The 18,642-nt window shown below is 51.1% G+C and overlaps 1 protein-coding gene across 4 annotated transcripts in view; it reads right to left on the minus strand.

Annotated features, from left to right (window-relative positions):
* Positions 1 to 3,918: 3,918 nt before the first annotated feature.
* Positions 3,919 to 18,642, minus strand: part of ACACB (acetyl-CoA carboxylase beta) — a 117,469-nt gene continuing 102,745 nt past the window's right edge. For all 4 annotated transcript variants that reach the window (XM_032847433.1, XM_032847435.1, XM_032847434.1 and 1 more), the window contains 12 exons: positions 15,940 to 16,050; positions 14,779 to 14,922; positions 13,886 to 14,006; positions 12,373 to 12,469; positions 10,466 to 10,562; positions 9,793 to 9,928; positions 8,827 to 9,004; positions 7,588 to 7,700; positions 6,116 to 6,270; positions 5,260 to 5,430; positions 5,024 to 5,160; positions 3,919 to 4,136 (listed from right to left, as the gene is read on the minus strand). In XM_032847433.1, coding sequence (XP_032703324.1) covers positions 4,010 to 4,136; positions 5,024 to 5,160; positions 5,260 to 5,430; positions 6,116 to 6,270; positions 7,588 to 7,700; positions 8,827 to 9,004; positions 9,793 to 9,928; positions 10,466 to 10,562; positions 12,373 to 12,469; positions 13,886 to 14,006; positions 14,779 to 14,922; positions 15,940 to 16,050 — 1,587 coding nt within the window. In that variant the 3' untranslated portion in view covers positions 3,919 to 4,009. The remainder of the gene's footprint in view (positions 4,137 to 5,023; positions 5,161 to 5,259; positions 5,431 to 6,115; positions 6,271 to 7,587; positions 7,701 to 8,826; positions 9,005 to 9,792; positions 9,929 to 10,465; positions 10,563 to 12,372; positions 12,470 to 13,885; positions 14,007 to 14,778; positions 14,923 to 15,939; positions 16,051 to 18,642) is intronic.

Genomic DNA, 18,642 nt, shown 5'->3' on the forward strand with positions numbered 1-18,642 from the left:
CACCCTGTTGAAGGGATGCAAGCAAAAAGGTGCAATGACTTCTGAGTTCAAATTGCTTCTAGGCTTGACCTATAAGGATGGTGACTGTAAAAATGAACAAAAAAGCTGGTACGTGTTGGGGAGGATACAGAGAAAACTGAATCCTCGTGCCCTGTTGGTGGGAAGGTAGGATGGTGTAGCCCCTATGGAAAACAGTACCACGGCTTCTCCAAGTGATGGAGAGAATTGTCATCCGGTGCACAATTCCACGTCTGGGCAGCTACCCCCAGAGGAGTGAAAGGAGGGACTCAGAGATGTCTTTGCACTCCCATGCTCACAGCCAGCATTATTCCCAAAAGCCAGAAGGTGGAAGAAACCCAAGTGACTATCGATAGATGAATAGATGGATGGATGGATGAACAGAATGTGGGCACTATGGTCTGAAGTCTGTGTCCGGCCATGCCCCCCATTCATTAGTTGGAATCCTAAAGCCGGCATTGATGGCATCTGGAGGTGGGGCCTCTGGGAAGTCCTTAGGTCAGGAGGGTGGAACCTTCATGAAGGCGACTAATGTTCTTAGAGGAGACCCCAAGAGAGCTCCCTGCCCTTTCTGAACACGGTGAGATGTTTGCGACCCAGAAGAGGTCTCTCACCTGGCCATGGTGTCACCCTGATCTTGGATTTCTAGCCTCCAGAACCGTAAGCTATGAAATTCTGTTATTTATAAGCCCCCAAGTCTGTGGTATTTTGTCATAGAAGCCCAAACGGACTAAGACAGGAGTGCATATGTTCCATGGAATGTTATCCAGCCCAAAAAAGGACAGATGTTCGGACACCTGCGGTAACAGGGAAGAACCTTGTAGAACCTGTGCTGAGCGAAAGAAGCCAGCCACAGAGAGACAAATACTGCATGATTCCACTCACAGGAGGACCTAGGGTCGGCAAATGCACGGACGGAGACAAAGTAGCTAGCGGTCGCCGGGGCGGGGGGAAGGGGGCAATGGGAGTGTGTAAGGGGTAAGGAGTTCCCGTTTGAGACAAGAATGTTGTGGAGATGGAGGACCGTGCTGGCTGCTCAACTGTGTAGATGTACGAAATGTCGCTCAACTGTACACTTCGGAATGGCTAAAATGGTGAATTTTGTTATGTATACCTTACCCCAATAAAAAAAATGAAAAATGAGACATCCTAGATTCTTGGCCTGTTGTTTCCTGGACACGAAGCTGCTTAGAGCTACATGTGGGTGGGAATATCACAAGATACGGATCATCATTGGGAGTGGCCTTTCCCGTTATCTCTGGGGGTGACCACATCTCTGCCAATAAGACTGCTTTCCAAAATCCCTCTTCCGCTCAGTAGCCAGAGGGACTTGGGGATCCCTAGGTATACATTTCGTTTTCAAATCCACATTTCATATGTATATTCGTATTCTTTTGCATGATACATATGTATCATGTAACAGGAGAAGAACAGAAGCTGAGGGACCAGCTCCCAAATGGAGGTGGTCAGGGAGACCTGACTGGAGGAAGCACCATTGGGGGTTTGTTTTTTGTTTGTTTTTTTTTTTAAGATTTTGTTTATTTATTTGACAGAGCAAGAGATCACAAGTAGGCAGAGAGGCAGGCAGAGAGAGACGGGGGAAGCAGACTCCCTGCCGAGCTGAGAACCTGATGTGGGGCTTGATCCCAGGACCCTGAGATCCTGAACTGAACGGAAGGCAGATGTTTAACCAACGGAGCCACCCAGGCGACCCTCAGGATGTGATTTAAAGAAAAAACACATTTTGAGAGATACGCTAATGCCTGCGGTTCACTCTGAAATGGGTCCAAATACGAAAATTGATTGACAGATTGAGAAAGGGTTGGACAGACAGAAAGATAGTAAGCAAAGACAAGCACAAGAGAATGTCAAGAATAGCTGTGAGTATCAGATGATTAGGGGTCTGCGGCAGAGAATTCAACTTTTTGGTGTTTGGAGATTTTTCATAGTAAAGTGGCTGGGGGAAGAATGACTCTGGGTTAAAAGGCCAGCTGACTTTTGGAGCTGGGGAATTAGGTGGGGAGGGCAAACCAAGGGGCAGAAGTTAGGGTGCCAAGTCTGGCAGCGCCGCACATTCATGATGTAGACAAACTCTTACACGCAAGGACATGGGGCTCATTCAGGTGGTTGGTCGGGGTGCAGGGGCTCCAGAATCTGCTGACCCCGGGAGGGAGAGACTTCACTGAATAGAGAGGGCGGCTGGCCTCCAGCCCAGGCCTGGCCCGGGAGGTGTCAGGTCCTTGATGGGGATCCAAGGGATGATGTTGGTTGGATTAGCCCCAGGGAGAGGAGTGGGGCCGGTCTGGATGGTGTCCTCATGTTTCAGGATACAACCTGTGCAGAGGTTCAGGATTTCTGGAAAAGCAAACAGCTTAGCAAGATTCGGTCTGGCTCAGCATAGAGCAGAGAGCGACGGGTGCCCCTTCTTGAAGTCAAGCTAAAAAGACCAAGTCTACCTGTGGCCTTCGGGATACAACCTCCTATCAGAGCTTTGCCTTTCTCGGTTGGGGGCTTCTTTAAGATGTCAGCTGAGGCAGGAGGCTGGTGAGCTGCAGTGGTATCACCCAGGGAGTCAGCCTGCCTGTTCCGGACCCGAGAATAAATCAAGGCCAAAGTGCTTCCTTTAAGAAATACTTTATTCCACACATCTCCTGGTGGGTTCCCCCACCCACCCCTCCCAGGTAGCAGCTAGTCATCAACTTCTCTTTCCTTGCAAAGCCGAGAGAGCCTCTTGCACCTGGAAACGTTTCTTCAGGTCCCAAGGCAGCACAGAGGTCTGCTCCCTCCCCCGGTTGGCCTCCGGATGGGACAGCAGCTCATTCATCTTTCTCCCACTCCTCACCGCTGCCAGGACAATCTCCTTTGCCAGGGCTGTCATTGGCTGATGGCCCAACTGTATTTTTTTTCAACTCAGGCGTCCTCAAGCATCCTGGCTTGTGGGGGCTTCCCTGATCATCCTCGACAGCCTCTGAACGGGTCCTCAGGGAAACTGCCCATCCTAGCAGTAGGGGAGTGGCTGGCTGCTCCCATCCCTGTCACCGGGGGAACCTAGGGACGGGGCCGGGAGGACAGGAGGTCTGACGTGGGGCAGCCTGTGAAGCCCAGAGCTGGTGGGCCTGTCACAGAGATCTCCCTGAGCAAATCGGTGTGGCCCCAGGGGCCACAGCTCCACCCGTTGGGGCCAGATGCCTCTGCCAACATCCAAGCACCAGGTGAGAGAGTGACAGCAGAGGGCCTCTCCGGGAGGGGTAGTGTTGATCATAGCAGTGACACTCATGACCCACCTGTCCACGAGGATGTGTGCAGGGGGAAGGAAGGGGCCGGTGGGGGGTTGGAGCCACAGGGAAGCAGGATGATTCTGCCCATTTACTGTCCCTCCCTCAAAAACAAAATCTCTGAGCATGGACCAATGAGACACTCCTGGCGATTCGCTAAGGGCGACTTGGGGAATAATAAACCATTTCCTCTCTTAGAAAATCATTCAAACTCGTTTCTGGGTCACTCGACAGCATCTAAACAAGCATCATTACAAAAATAGAGTTTTTTGTTTCTTCTTGTCTCTGCTCTTCTTTCCTTGGCCTAGTTATTCTGCTGAAATACAGAAGATGCTTCCATCAAGAATTGGTCTCAGAGTGAAAAAAATAAAAGATTCCATGATCTGATACAAGAACTCCTGGATCCCGCATGCCAGGCAGAAGGAAACCGGGGCGTTTTGGTTCAGGCTGATTCGGTGATGCAGCAAAACGTGTTGTCTCAAGAGACACAGACCAAACTTCCCCGAAGCAGAGAGGAAGCTGTTTCTGTTTGGAAGGGGACACTCCTGAGACTTTTATTGAGACAGGAGTGAATGGGAGGCCAACAGCCCTGCAGAAATGTCCAGGATTTTTTTTTTTTTTTAGCAAACCCCCAAGGTCCTGATGAGGCCTGCGGTAGGCGGGTCAGCATGGTTTCTCTTGCCCATGGTCCCGCAAGAGAGCACGGTGGGCTGGGTTCAGGTGGAGGCCGGGCTGTCCATGGTGGACAGGAGGTGAATGACTTGTGCCCGCTCGGCCGGGCTGACGTGCTGGCTCATGTACATGATACAGTCCGCGGCCACTTCTGGATTGTCTTGTACCAGGCTGCGGGGGGAGAGGAGAGAAGGGCTGGGGTCATTCCTGCCACTTAGGTCAGTGGGCCCTAGGGCAGTCCCCAGAATCCCTGTGCAGGGCCATGTCATATTCCAGGGTGCGTGACAACCCAGAGCTCCCAAATCTCTTCGTGCTGTGGTCACCATGGGGGTGACGGTCCCACGTAGTGGGAGGGATGAGAACATCTCAGAAGACGGAGGAGCCCATGAGTCACTAGCTGTGAGACTTCCCCGGAACCTCAGTGTTGTTCCCCAAATGGGGTCCCACGGGATCACCAGCCCCCCTCACAAGGGACCCTGCTGGAATGGGGTGAGCTAATCCCTGGGGAAGGCTGATACCAAATGGGAGGCAGCAACCTAGCACCCAGCAGTTAAGATTGTGGGTTCTCACAAATGTGCTCTAGTTGGGACACCTGGGGGACCTCAGCTGGCAAAGCGTCTGCCCTCGGCTCCAGCCATGATCCTGGGGTCCTGGGATCAAGTCTCACATCGGGCTCCTTCCACAGCAGTGGGTCTGCTTCTCCCTGTGCCCCTCCCCCTGCTCATGCTCTCTCTCAAATAAACATATAAAATCTTAAAAATAGGAAATACAGAGTACTGTGAATTGTGTAAGCCTGATGATTCACAAACCTGCGCCCCTGGGGCAAATAATACATTATATATTTAAAAAAAAAAAAAAAAGGAAACACACACACACATAGCGCAACGGCTGTGACCTTGGACAAGTTACCCTATAGACTCCAGCAAGGAATGCAGCCCTGAGCCCAAGGCCTGGGGACCATGCAGCCATTCTGGAGTTGTGCAGCTGGAAGAAAATTGTGGCCCCCGCACTTGCCAATAAGTCTAAGGGATGGGCAGGGGGGCGACGTGGCCACTCACCCTCTGATGGTCTTGAGGACGGAGTCACGCTTTAAGCACTTGATGTTCTCGCGGATGGTGGAGTGCAGGCCATCCCCCGCCTGCCAGTGCTGTTCCAGCCACCGCACCACCATCTGGTTGTTGTCCCACATGTAGGCCTGGGGGAGGGGGAGAGGCTGGCTCAGAGAGAGACCCCACCACCCAGCAGGCTAGCCTCTGCCCCCCACCCCCATCTCTACCCCAGGCCCCAGGCCCACCTTGACGGCCCCCTCGGTCTCCACGAACCAGCGCCGCAGCATGGACTGGATGTGCACGTGGCTCAGCTCCGGGCTGGCCTGCAGGATCTCCTGCCTGATCTGGTCCTCCAGCAGGAGGCGGCGCAGGCGCCAATACAGAAAGGTGCGTGAGGTCTTCCATTCCAAGATGTCCTGTGGACAAGCCCCAGCCAGGCCTGAGCCCCTCTGGGAGGGGATGCAGGGCGCCATCTGGGGCTAGGGCCTGCACGAGGCACGGGCTCTCTGATCATTCTCATTTTGCAGACCAGGCAACTGAGGCTTTCAGGGGAGGCAGAGGCCCCTGCCCCGGGGAGGTGGCAGAGGCGAGAAGCCACCAGCAGCCGACACTGGTTCAGCAGAGGCAAGCAGAGCTTAGGCTGGGAGGGAGCACCCCACACAGGGTGGTAGGCTGACTATAGGATATCCTCTTGGGGATAGCGCGATGGGGTGGGGCTCAGGATCGGCAGTGCTGGGGGAGCACAGGGCAGGACCAACCCGTCCCAAATGCAGCCTGGCAGCGCGTGCACGTGCACACACACACACACACACACACACACACACACGTTGGGGTGGTTCCCAAACCTTGCTGCCTGTTAGAACTTCCTGGGGATTTGAAAGCACACTGATGCCCAGCTCCCACCCCGCCACCCCCAGACTCTGATTGAATTGGTCTGGAGAGCAACCAGGGCCCTGGGATTTTTTTTTTTCTTTTTCTTTTTTTATAGCTCCCCAGGAGATTCTAATGTGCGGCGCTCCCGCCCAGATCGCCTCCTGTTTGGAAACCAGGCCACCTCAGACTGGACCCCTCACACCCTGCCCCACAGCCGCGGGCCCTTACAGCGAGGGCACCCTTCTCCAGCATGCAGATGGGATTGTCGTGGAGGCTGGCGAACTGCACCGCCACCTGGTGATAGATGGGCAGCAGCCGTTGCTCCCGGGCCTTCAGCTGGCTCTCCAGGTCCTTGCGGTCCTTGTCCGAAAGCCCTGGCGTTCCTGTGGGCAAGGGCACAAAGCAGGCTTTGTGGCACAGTCCTGCACTGGAATTCCGATCTACCCCCAAATCGAGCGGCTCTTACCATCTCAGACAGGCACTCACAATGGCAAGACGGCCTTGAGCACGCAACTGTGACGATGCCCCCTTTTATCAGAAAGAACCATGCACTTTGCATATTGCAAAAGATAAGAAGGGAAGATTATAAACAACTCCTGCCAGTTTCACACCTTAGAAGAAATTGACAATTTCTTTGAGATAAATAAATTAGGGACGCTCTGCCAAGAGGAAACCAGATAACCTGAATAGTCCTGTGTACAACAAAGAGGCATTTGTAGCTAGAAACCTCTCACCAAAGATTTAAAGAAATAATACCAATTCCAACTTGGGATATAGGAGAGAACACTTCACAACTCATTCTAAGAGACTGGCATTACCCTGACACCAAACCAAAGAAATAACACACACACACAGGGATAAAACCTTCTACAGAGCACAGTTACAAAGATATCACCATCCAGCTATGGACTTTTTTTTTTTAAGAGAGAGAGTGAGTGAATGAGCGGGGGAAGGAAGGGCGGAGGGAGAGGGACAGAGAGAATCTCAAGCAGGCTCCACAGTCAGAGTGGAGCCCAGAGTGGAGTCTCACAACCTTGGTATCAGAACCTGAGTCAGGGGCGCCTGGGTGGCTCAGTGGGTGGGTTAAGCCTCTGCCTTCAGCTCAGGTCATGATCTCGGGGTCCTGGGATCGAGCCCCGCATCAGGCTCTCTGCTCAGCAAGAAACCTGCTTTCCCCCTCTCTCTCTGCCTGCCTCTCTGCCTGCCTGTGATCTCTGTCTGTCAAATAAATAAATAAAATATTAAAAAAAAAACAAAACAACCTGAGCCGAAATCAAGAGTCAGACGATTAACTGACTGAGCCATCCAGGTACCCCCAATATGGACTTTTAAACAGAATTACACCTAAGGTTACAGGAGAAACAAAGCTATCACTCAAACAAAACTGGTAAAATATTTTGTCTGATGGACAATTCTAAAAGGACAGCTTGTGAAAATGCTCATCTTCTTCGCTGGCCCCAAATACTTCCATTTTTTATATTTTGGGTGTGTTGAGAAATAAATACACTAAGGCATTACACATATTTTTTTAACGTTAGAGGGGTTGATTTTGCTACACTGAACACTGAAAACATCTCACCATTTTTGTAGCTGTGTTTTGGCACATTTCACTTTGTTTTCACCGTACTAGAAGGCCCCGGTAGCAGAGCGGGCGGGCCCCTCTTGCCCTCTGAGAGACGAGGCACTTCTAACCCTCTCACCTAGCTGTTCCACGAGCTTCTTGTAAGCTGGGTCAATCCTTCTCATGGTCTTTATCAGATCTTTCTTTCTGTACTTAATCTCCACCGTTCCCTCCGGCTCCAGAATATTCGCCCTGAGAAAAGAAGAGGGAGGGGTGGAAGTGTAGACGATGTTCCCCAACAAGCAACGGCCAGGAGACATGGGGTAGAGGCAGGAGAGCCAGGAGATCTGGGTGTGACCTCTTGGCTCTTTCACAGACTCACTCTGTGACTTGTGCAAGTCAGAGGGGACTCTCCCGTCATCTGCTTCTACAGCCATAAAATGAGGGGCTGAGCCTACGTTTTTAAAATCAAGTTTTCTGAGCTCCGGAAGGCCCTTTCAGCTCTGTGAGCATATAACTTTCTCCAGAACAGCCTAGCTCTCCTGCTCTTCAGCATCTCCTAATGTCTGTTCTCTTCAGGCCACAGTACTATTTCTGATCTCCTTAGAGTTCACGGAGTCACAATGCATGGTCCAGTGGGAGCTGGCCTCCCATTTCAAGCCTCTTACTCACACTTCAGACTGCCCCCTCCCCCATCCTTTGATAGCTTGGAAGCCCTGAGGAATACTCCATGGAGCTCTGAGCTTCCTGGTGGCCACAGTGAGAAGTTCATTATCACTCCACTGGAGGCTGCTTGTGTCCTGAGCCCTCCTGGAGGCCTGAGCCTCAACAGTGCTCCATGAGGGTCTGGGAGCACTGAAGGCAGGACAGGTTTGGCTCATTTGCACATCACGATGTCTGCCATAATGCCTGGCACATAGCAGGTACTCAATAAGTCTTCACAATAAACACTTCACCAACTGACCCACCCAGGCACCCCTCTACTGAGAAAATCTACTTGTGCACTGGATGCTGGTTTCAGTTTGTTAAAGCTGGATGCTCTCCAACCTTCAGAAAGTCAGAATGCCAAGCACCTGGGTGGCTCAGTTGGTTAAGCGTCTGCCTTCGGCTCAGGTCATGATCCCAGGGTCCTGGGATGGAGCCCCACAACAGGCTCCCTGCTCAGCGGGGAGTCTGCTCTCCCTCTCCTTTTGCCGCTCCCCCTTACTCATGCTCTCTCTCTCTCTCAAATAAATAAATAAATAAACCTTTAAAAAAACAAAAAAGAATCTCAATGCCCTGGTAATCCCTGGCCAGCGGCTCATAGGTGACAACAGCGTCTGAGGACTGGGGCTGAGAATAAGCAAAGGCTCAGCCAGATTGAGGGAGACACACTCACCTGCTCTCCTTGTCTGCGTACAATTCTATGCACAGGGGGTTGATGGAGGAGTCCATGACCACCCAGGAGCCTCCCCGGAGCTCTGCGTTGGGTGGGATATAGGACAGGATGGGCTGTTTATACTGCCTGAGGCTGTCCACGATGTAGGCTCCGAACTTCAGCATCTGGTCGTACATGTCTGCCAAGCAAAGCAGTCACCTGGCAAGGAGGCCTCCAGCCCCAGCACCTGTCCACATGCCAAGCCCATAGCCCTCATCATCCTGGGGATCTCAAGAAAGTGTGGTCAGCCAAGATGCTTGGTGGCACCACGGGAAGAGCTCTGGGCTGGGAGTCAGGATTGGGCGCAAGTACAGAGGGCACCCTGACCATACATGTGACCTTGGACATGTCACTCTCACTGCCTGGGCCTCAGTGTCCCCATCTATAAAAAGGAGGCATAGGGCCATCCCAAAGATTCCTTCCAGCTCTGACTCTGGGATGCCCTCACCAATGCCTGGCCCCCTGCCCAGAAATAACACAGGTCCTTGCCTCCTGTCCACACACAGCGTGGCCCTTATTTTCCACCAAGTACCAGGCACCTTACATGGTTACAGTGCAACAGTACAATCAGTCATCATCACACTGAGAGCTGACACCATATGCCAGTGATCAGCTCATCAAATAGCTCCCTTGGGCTTCTTGGGTTGGTCTTAGCCTCTTCACAGGAGGAAAGTTGCCAGGGCTGCCCTCCTGGCCCTGCCCCTCACAGTGTGACCTCTGGAAAGTCACATGGGGAACCCTCATGTCCTCATCTGTAAAATGGGAAGATGTGACCTGAACTGGTCCCGTCCTCAGGACTGTGGGGACCTCAGCTAAGAGGATGACGAAGCCATACAGAGGAGAACCATAGCACTACATTGAGGGGGCCTCCCTCTTCTGGGTGCTGACCCCACTGCTTTGGGATACCCAGAGGAGAGACAGCCGTACCTTTCATGCCACCGGAGAACCCCCTCCAGTTGGCAAAGATTATCAGGGGCAACTTCTCTCGGTTAAAATCCTTGATGGCCTGGGCTGTCTTGTATGCGGAGTCTGGGAGCCACACCTGGCCCACCTGCTGGATTATCTGAAACATGGAGTGGCCTGATCAGACTCCTCTCTGTGAGAGTGGCAAGGGGACACGGAGACAGCCATCTGAGCCCCACCCTAGAGGGCAGGCAATCTGGTCTGTGTTGGCACCCGCCTCAGAACCAGGGCTCACAGGGAGGGCCCAAAGCTAGTCTGTGAGGGCCTCTGTTTGCCTCCATGAGCTACAGGTTCCTTTCAGCTCATTTCAGGCTCAAAGGGCGGCTAGTTCCAACTACACTGAGTCCTAGGACCCGCCCCCTGCCTTCTGAGCTCCTCCCAGCATGTGCCACGGCCCACCCTAGAAACAGTGACGAGGATGGAGGCAGAAGGCAGGGAGGATTCCTAGGGACTTGACACCCTCTAAAGAAGAAGAAACGCTGTGTGGGGCATTTATGCATCCCTCAGAAACCATGCGGGAGAAATGGGACCCCAGGGCCAAGGACTCACCCCAGGCTCTGGCATGTGACCACCCAGGACCTGCTCTTTGTTGGCTAAGCCAGCTGGAACAGCAGTCCCAAGTTCCCAGACCCCTCACCTTGGCCTCCGAATCCAGGTTGGCAGGGTCCGCAGGTATCACCACTTCCACGGTCCGCGTCTCCACAGCGATCACTCCAACAGGGATACCCCCCAGCCTGTGAGGCCCGGCATGGGTCAGCCAGGCTGGGTCAGCCAGGCCACAGCCCCCGTGGACTCAGGGTACATGGGTCCTCTCGGCCTTGGGGGACATCCTATGGGCATCCTGGGTACGTGGTGCTCATGGTGGGGAGGGGGGCAGGCAGAAGACAGCATTGTTTTCACTCGAGTGGGGCATTCTCTTGGAAGCACTTCTTTGGAAGTTTCCAAAGCAGTTAGAGCCTCCTCACAAGCTGGTGGGCTGGAAAGGGGCTGTCGGCGCCCCTCTTGGGGGCACCAGTCGTGGTGGTGACAGGGACGGCCAGGCTACTGCAGGGACAGGAGCAGTGCTGTCCACTAGAGCTTTCTGCGATGCTGGCGCATTCTCAGTCTTGTGCCATCCAGGACAGCAGCTGAGATGAGCTACTTCCTGAGCACTTGAGGCATGGCGAGTGCAACAGAGGAAGGGGGTTCTCTTTCAACTCATCTAGGTTTACATGGTCACACGCGGCCAGCAGCTACCACACGAGACAGGGTGGGTCTAGGCACAGAGGCCCATTTGGAAAGGGTTGAGGGATGCCAAGCCTGCAAGAGCTTCTGCTCAGGGGAGATTCTGTGACATCAGTAACCGTCACTGCAAGCTCCCGTCCGGCCCTGTGCCAGGTGCAACCCTGGGGTACTCTTGTTTATGCTCTCAAGGACCATAGGGAGGGGAAGTCTTTCAAAAAAGGAAGGGTCTCCAGGTGGAAGGGGGAACAGATCTCATTTCCAGTTTTAAAAAAATGTTTTTAAAATAAAACACTTATGGAAAAGTGACCAGCTGTAATGCTTGGCTTAATGGTTAGTATTTTAATACATATTTATTGCCTGGAGAGAAAGAACAGCAACCACAAAGACAGTACTGGAGGCCCCTACCACTTACAGAGCATTTGTGGTTGATTTTTTTTTATTAAGTAGGTTCCACGCCTGGCATGGAGCCCAATGTGGGCCTTGAACTTGCGACCCTGAGACGGAGACCTGAGCGGAGATTAAGAGCTGGCTGCTTCACTGACTGAGCCTCCCAGGTGCCCGCATTTATGATGTTGTAAGTGCTTAACATTCGTCGTCACAACAGTCCTCCCTTATGGCTTAGTAGGATTATCAACCCCACCCTGCAGAGGAGGACGTGGAGGCCCAGAGAGGGTGAGTGACACAGCCGGGCTTGAACCTCAGGTCAGACTCCGGAGTCGGAACCCGTAGCAACGACATCATGCCAGGAATCTGAACGGTAAGTTATAAGGACACTGCTTTGGGCTCCACGTAGGAAGGATCTTGCAGGGAGCGGGATATATCTGAAAAGAGGAGGACTACACCGCTGAGGAGTGAGCTGATCAGCTCTGGGAGCATTTAAGCATTTAAGCCATCCACCAGCTGTATGTAGACAAAGGGGTTTCTGACCATGGCCCTCCTGAAAGGGAATTCCTAGTTTGGAGTGTATGCGCAGTTTTCTTGCAGGAGCACCCAGAGCTGTATTCTAATTCCCCAAGGGGCCCATGGCCCCTGTGGCTATGGAGACCTGCCCCAGGGGCAGACACTAGGGGCCAGGGTGCTGGCCCCCAGCAACAAGCTAGCTGAGACGTCTGCTAAGGCCCCAGAAAAATCCAGCTTTATGAAGAAGTTCATCATCCAGAAAATAATCCCCCAGGTTGGTTTTTCTTTCAGAAAATCCTGAGGCCAAAGCAAAATGCTCTCGGGGGTCACCTGAGAGGAAAGGACCCCTGGTCTAGTGCCTGGGGGTCCCGATGCCTGGGGAGGCTAGCTGAGTGCAGCCTGCCCCGTCTTCAAGGTTACCTTGCTCGTCCTGTGACCACGGTCTGGGCCCAAGGTGCCATGATTTCCTTGAAACTGCCATGGTCGAAGAATCCACTCTGCCAGGATCCCTTCAGAGCTGCAGACAGGAGGACAGAAGCCCAGGCCAAGGGGTGGGGTTGATGAGGGTCCTTAGGGTCTGCTTGGTGGGCCAGATAACCTGGCCTTGACGGCCCAAGCACCTGCTTCTCCAGAAAACCATACAGATCCCAACCCCGTTAAAAAAAAAACAAAAGAAAACAACCACCAAAAAATCCCCCAAAAAACAGAGCTGCAGAAAATACTCCAAGTCGGGAATTCAGCAGCTCCTGTCAATGCCAAACACACGGAGATCCTGATCCTAAGGATCAGCCCAAGACGAAAATAAGAGTTGACGGGACACCTTCAAAAGGTGGGATTTGGGAAAGGGACCATGTGCCCTGAAAACCTCATATTTGACACGCTGGCTGCAGCCTCACAACATTTAATGTGGAGGTGGGGCGCATCATCAACTTCTAAAAGAAACAGATAATGAGACAGAGAGATGGAGAGAGACAGAGAAGAGAAGAGGAGGGGAGGAGGGAGGATACAATGACGTCCGCTGCTGCCATCCCTGGACAGGGAGCAGCACCGTGTCCATCATGGGGTTCAGAGCCAGGTAACAGGAGGGCCACAAGCTGCTAGGGAGGAAAGCTGGGGGCCCGAACCCCAAGCAGCCTGGCCCCAAAGTCTGCTCGGGGGCTGGCCTGACCAGACGGAGAAAACGGTCAGAAACAAGTTGGATATTTTATAATCAAGTTCAAGCCACACCCCTCGGTGCTCGAGAAAACCCAAGAGAAACCCGAGAGGGGCACACAAGCAGGGGGCGCCCTGTGCCTCTGTGCCCCATGCTGCTCCTCTGCGGGGGGCGCCCTCCTGCGCCACACAGCTGGACAGCCGCGTTCTAAAGGTGGCAGCATCTGAAATTCTAGACTGGGGATTAGGGGGATGGGGGTAGCTCAGTTTTCCTCCTCTGTTCTGGCTGCTCAGAATGTAACCATACACCTCCCAGAGACAAACCGGCCCCTTTCAGAGGGAGGGAGGGACGGAGAGGATGTGTGTGTGCCCACATCTCTACTTGTATGAGTGTGCAGAAGAGGCTGGGTCGTCTGTCCTGGGTGAACCCCTGGAGGGCTACATTTGTAAGGTGGAGCCAAACAGAGAGACGTTAAGAAAGAGGGAGGAGGGTTAGTCATCTCTGGGAGACTCTGATGTCTGCATTTTCCACCTCTGTAACCACGGGGCAGTTTCGGGACCAGCCCCAGAAACCAGAGGCTGCTTCCACTCCTTCTTGGTTAACAGCTCAGGAGAAGCATAGAGGAGAAAATCCCCATCCTTCCACGCCCTCTACATTTGATCTCGGGTGTACCCCTCTGGGACACATAGCTAAGGATCCGTGCTTCTGAGTGTTCCTTTGTCCCACATGCAGAAAAGAAACCCAAGAGCCAGGCCCCAGGCAAAGAGCTTTAGAACTTACTCGGGTGAGGCTTTCCTGCAAGCAGCCACCGGGGGTCATATGGAGCTTTGGTCGGGTAGTATCCAACTTCTCTGTCAATGGGGTCCGTGGGTGTGATGATGGGGACTGGGCTGTGATTATCCTAGAAAAGGAAACCAACTCAGTCTCCTTGTGCTCGCCAGTAATGCCTGCGATCTGCTTCTCCCCTCTGACCATGATCACGTCTGATTACGCAGGACAGCCCAGTCCGGACCACCCAGTCATCACCAGTTTGAGTAGCATTTGGTGCCAGGCTCTCCACATCCCTGCTCTGAATCATCAGGGTAATCCCCCAGGGTAGGTACTCCTGTGATTCCCATTTCACAGATGAGGAAACAGAGGCTCGGAAAGATTAAGAGACTGGCCCAAGGTCTCGCTGCTAGGGAGGAGGAAGCCAGGAATCAAATCCAGCCTGGCTGCAAAGCTCCAGGATTCTTTATTGGTCAGAGTTACCCCTTTCCAAAGCCACACTTACAAAAAAAAAAAAAAAAAAAAAAAGGAGGGGTGCCTGGGTGGCTCAGAGGGTTAAGTCTCTGCCTTCAGCTCAGGTCACGGTCCCAGGGTCCTGGGATCGAGCACCACATTAGGCTCTGTGCTCAACGGGAGCCTGCTCCTTCCTCTCCCTCTGCCTGCCATTTCCTCTCTTTGTGCTCTCTCTCTGTCAAATAAATAAATAAAATCTTTAAAAAAGAAAAAAAAAGAGCAAAGAACAGTGAGTACAGAGCTGGGTGTCAGAGAGGGAAGGAGGGAGGAGTAACGAAAAATGAACCCCAGCCACATGGCAGAGCTCCTTGTTCCCCAAACTCCCACGATACCCAGCTGGAGGAGCTGATTCCAGAGTCTCCAGACACGATGCTGCAGAGGGTGTACTGCACCTTTGGCATATAGGACAGCCACTCCAGGATGGTGTACACGCCCTCGAAGTCGTCTGGCACAGTGGTGTGGGAGACGCCGTTGTAATGCATGATCTGCACGCCACCCAGCTGGTTGTTGGAGGTGTAGACCTCTCGGCCCAGGACCTGCTTCAACAGGGTGCACTTAGCAAGCCCAGCCCCTACCCCACCCGCTCGGGGCTTGGGAATCTTCCATCTGTTTGGAAATCAACTCCCTCTAGGATCCTCAACCTGCACGTGGCAGTGACCTGGGAGCTCTCAAAAATCCTGCCACCTGGGCTTCACCCAGAACCACTGCAGCAGAATCTTTGGGGTTGGGAGGCAGCATCAGTATTTTCCTTCAGCTTCTAGGTAATTCCAACATGCAACCCAATTTGAGAACAAGTGAGCCCACCGATGACTTGGGTCTTCTCACAAAACGAAACCCTACCCCGCGTTTCTGATTCGGCACGTCGGCACCGAGGCCCGAGAATCTGCTTTCCTAACGGGCTCCCGGGGGAAGCTGCTGCTGCGGCGGGTCTGGGGACCAGACTTTGAGAACTTCAGTGGGATTCTATCAGACATTACCTTACGAAGGCTTTACAGCCACTTGGGGGTATGTTTCAATACAGTGAGAACAGCAGAATACCAAACTCCACATTCACCAGGAGTCAGGCAGACAGAAGACAAGAAGGAAATACACTAAAATTTTAATAGGAGCAAAATTACTTTTGGGGAGTGGAGTGCCTCTTTCCAGTTTTCTGTAACATGTAATGCCACGTTAATAATTTTTAAATATTTAAATGGCAGTACACAAGAGAGTTCTACCACAAGAGCCTAGTATTTCTTTTTTTAAATTTTTTTTTGGCTCACGGCGCCCTGGTGGCTCAGTGGGTTAAGAGTTTGCCTTTGGCTCAGATCATGATCTCAAGGCTCCCTCTCTCTCAAACAAATAAAATCTTTAAAAAACAAAATAAAGTGAAACAAGTTTTTTTTGACTCAGGAGAGAACAAGACAAGTGCAAACTGGAAAAAGAGCTGTACATCAGTGGAAGGACACTGGTTTCATGCTGAGAAAAGGCCTCCATCAGGAGACAGTGGAAAGGTTACAGTGAGTCCCCATCACCCACAGCCGCCACCCCCTGTTCCTGCCCCACCCACTCACCTTGTTTAGCGCGCTGGCTCCCGTCAGGATAATGTGAGAGTTTTCCACCTGGATGACTCGCTGGCCCAGCCTCACCAAGTAGGCCCCGATCCCCACAGCTCGGCAGGTCACCTGTGGAGACGGAGATGGGGCCCCTGCTGAATTCCTGAGGCAGGCATGCCCCACTCCCCACAGCGGGGGTGTGGGGAGGACAGGCCAGGAACCCACCGGGCACACATGGAAGCTACAGCCTGGCCACCGGTGACCTGACTGGTGACCAAACAGCATGGGCACAAGCCAGTTCTTCAGGCTCACCTGACCCTGGCTTCCGGAAAGAATGTGGTTAACAAAGAAGAGTGTGGTGAGGCCAGATAGCAGACATGGAATGTTCTGGTTCTTGCTTCATCCAAGGCCTAGCTCTTATATGTAGCTCTTCCGAGCCAATGTAGCCTCTCATACAACCAAGGGATGCCTAGGAGCCAGGGCGAAACTGGTGAAATCGGAGTGAGGTCTATACCAAGGTAAGGGTGCTGAGCCAATATCAATGTCTTGGTCTTGGTAATGTACTGTGGTTACGTAGGATACTGTTACGGGGGACACTAAATGAGGGGGACAGGGGACCTCTCTGTACTGCCTTGTAACTTCTAGTGAGTTGCAAACTATTTCAAAATTTTATATATATATATATATCATTACATAAAATATACACTTATGATACATATATGATATATATAATTATATATATTATATAGGATACATATAATTATAATATATATTATATACTGTGATACATATATATCATATATAATAATAAACTATTTCAAAATTATATATACATATCATATATAATTATATATGATACAGATAAAACATCTATTTTAGAATATAGAAAAATATACATATCTTTATAGATTTTGGAATATATAATATGTAAGTTATTTATATATATATATATCCAAAGGTATATATTTTTTATTTTGAAATACATATAATGGAATCTAGAAAACAAGCCTAAGGAAGACACCCATGGCCAGCATTTTCCACCTTGGAAACTGAAGATCCAACACGGAATGTAAAGATAAGGTCTTGAATGACAGTGTACCATGAAAGAGTAGTACTATTACTAGGAAGAGCAAATATTCCTGGAAAGGCTAAGGGAGGGAAAGGGGAGATATTCATTTTGTGCCAATCAAAATCAGATAAAAATTCTCCTAAATACTCAGTACCTTTTTTAAAAATTTAAATTCTAGTTAGTTAACCTACAGTGAAATACTGGTTTCAGGAGTAGAATTCAGGGATTCGTCACTTACCGACAATACCCACCGCTCATCACAAGTGCCCTCCTTAATGCCCATCCCCCAGTCAGCCCATCCCCCACCCACCTCCTTCCATCAACCCTCAGTTTGTTCTCTATCATTAAGAGTCTCTTATGGTTTGTTTCCCTCTCCCCCTCTTTTTCCCCTTTCCATATGTTCATCCATTTTCTTTCTTAAATTACACATGATTGAGATCATATGGTAATTGTCTTTCTCTGACTTATTTCACTTAGCATAATACACTCTAGCTCCACCCATACATTTGCAAATGGCAAGATTTCCTTCTTTTGGACAGCTGAGCAATAATCCATTGTATAAATATACCACCTCTTCTTTATCCACTCATCAGTCAATGGACACTGGGGCTCTTTCCACAGTTTGGCTATTGTGGACATTCCTGCTATAAACATTGGGATGCATGTGCCCCTTCAAATCTGTATTTTTGTCTGCTTTGAGTAAATACCTAGTAGTGTGATTGCTGGGTCATAGGGTAGCTCTATTTTTAACTTTTTGAGAAACCTCCAAACTGTTCTCCAGTGGCTGCTCCAGCTTGCATTCCCACCAACAGCATAAGAGGGTTCCCCTTTCTCCACATCCTCACCAACACCTGCTGTTTCTTGTGTTGTTAATTTTAGCCATTCTGACAGTTGTGAGGTGGTATTTCATCGTGGTTTTGATTTGTATTTCCCTGACGGTGAGCGATGTTGAGCATCTTTTCACGTGTCTGTTGGCCATCTGGATGTCTTCTTTGGAAAAGTATCTATTCATGTCTCTTGCCCATTTCTTAACTGGATTATTTGTTTTTTGGGTGTTGAATTTGATAAGATTGGACCATGATTCAAACACATCAACTATAAAAAGATACATTTTCTGATAATTGTTAAAACTGACTGTGAACCATGTTTCAAGGATATTAAAGACTTGCCATGGATGATGATGGGTGTAAAAATAGCACTGTGATTCTGTAAAAAAGCGGTGTATCTGGGGGTCTTTATCTAGCAAAGATCCACCCTGGGCCATCCAGAGGTGGTAAGACAGGACAGGGGGCTTGCTTTAAAATACCCACAAACATGGGATGCTTAGGTGGTGCAGTTGTGAGGCATCTGCCTTCGGCTCAGGTCATGATCCCAGGATCCTGGGATCGAGCCCCTCATTAGGCTCCCTGCCCAGCGGGAAGCTTCCTTCTCCTTCTCCCACTCCCCCTGCTTGTATTCCCTCTTTCGCCATGTCTCTGTCAAATAAATAATTAAAATCTTAAAAAAAAAATATGCACAAACAGGGGCGCCTGGGTAGTGCTGTCAGTTAGGCATCCGACTCTCGGTTTCTACTCAGGTCGTGATCTTAGGGTCATGAGATCAAGCCCCATGTCAGGGTTGCATTCAGCACAGAGTCAGTTTGAGTTTCTCTC

This window comes from Lontra canadensis, unplaced genomic scaffold, assembly GCF_010015895.1.
Source record: "Lontra canadensis isolate GAN:19392208 unplaced genomic scaffold, GSC_riverotter_1.0 scaffold187, whole genome shotgun sequence".
NCBI classification, from domain to species: Eukaryota; Metazoa; Chordata; class Mammalia; order Carnivora; family Mustelidae; genus Lontra; species Lontra canadensis.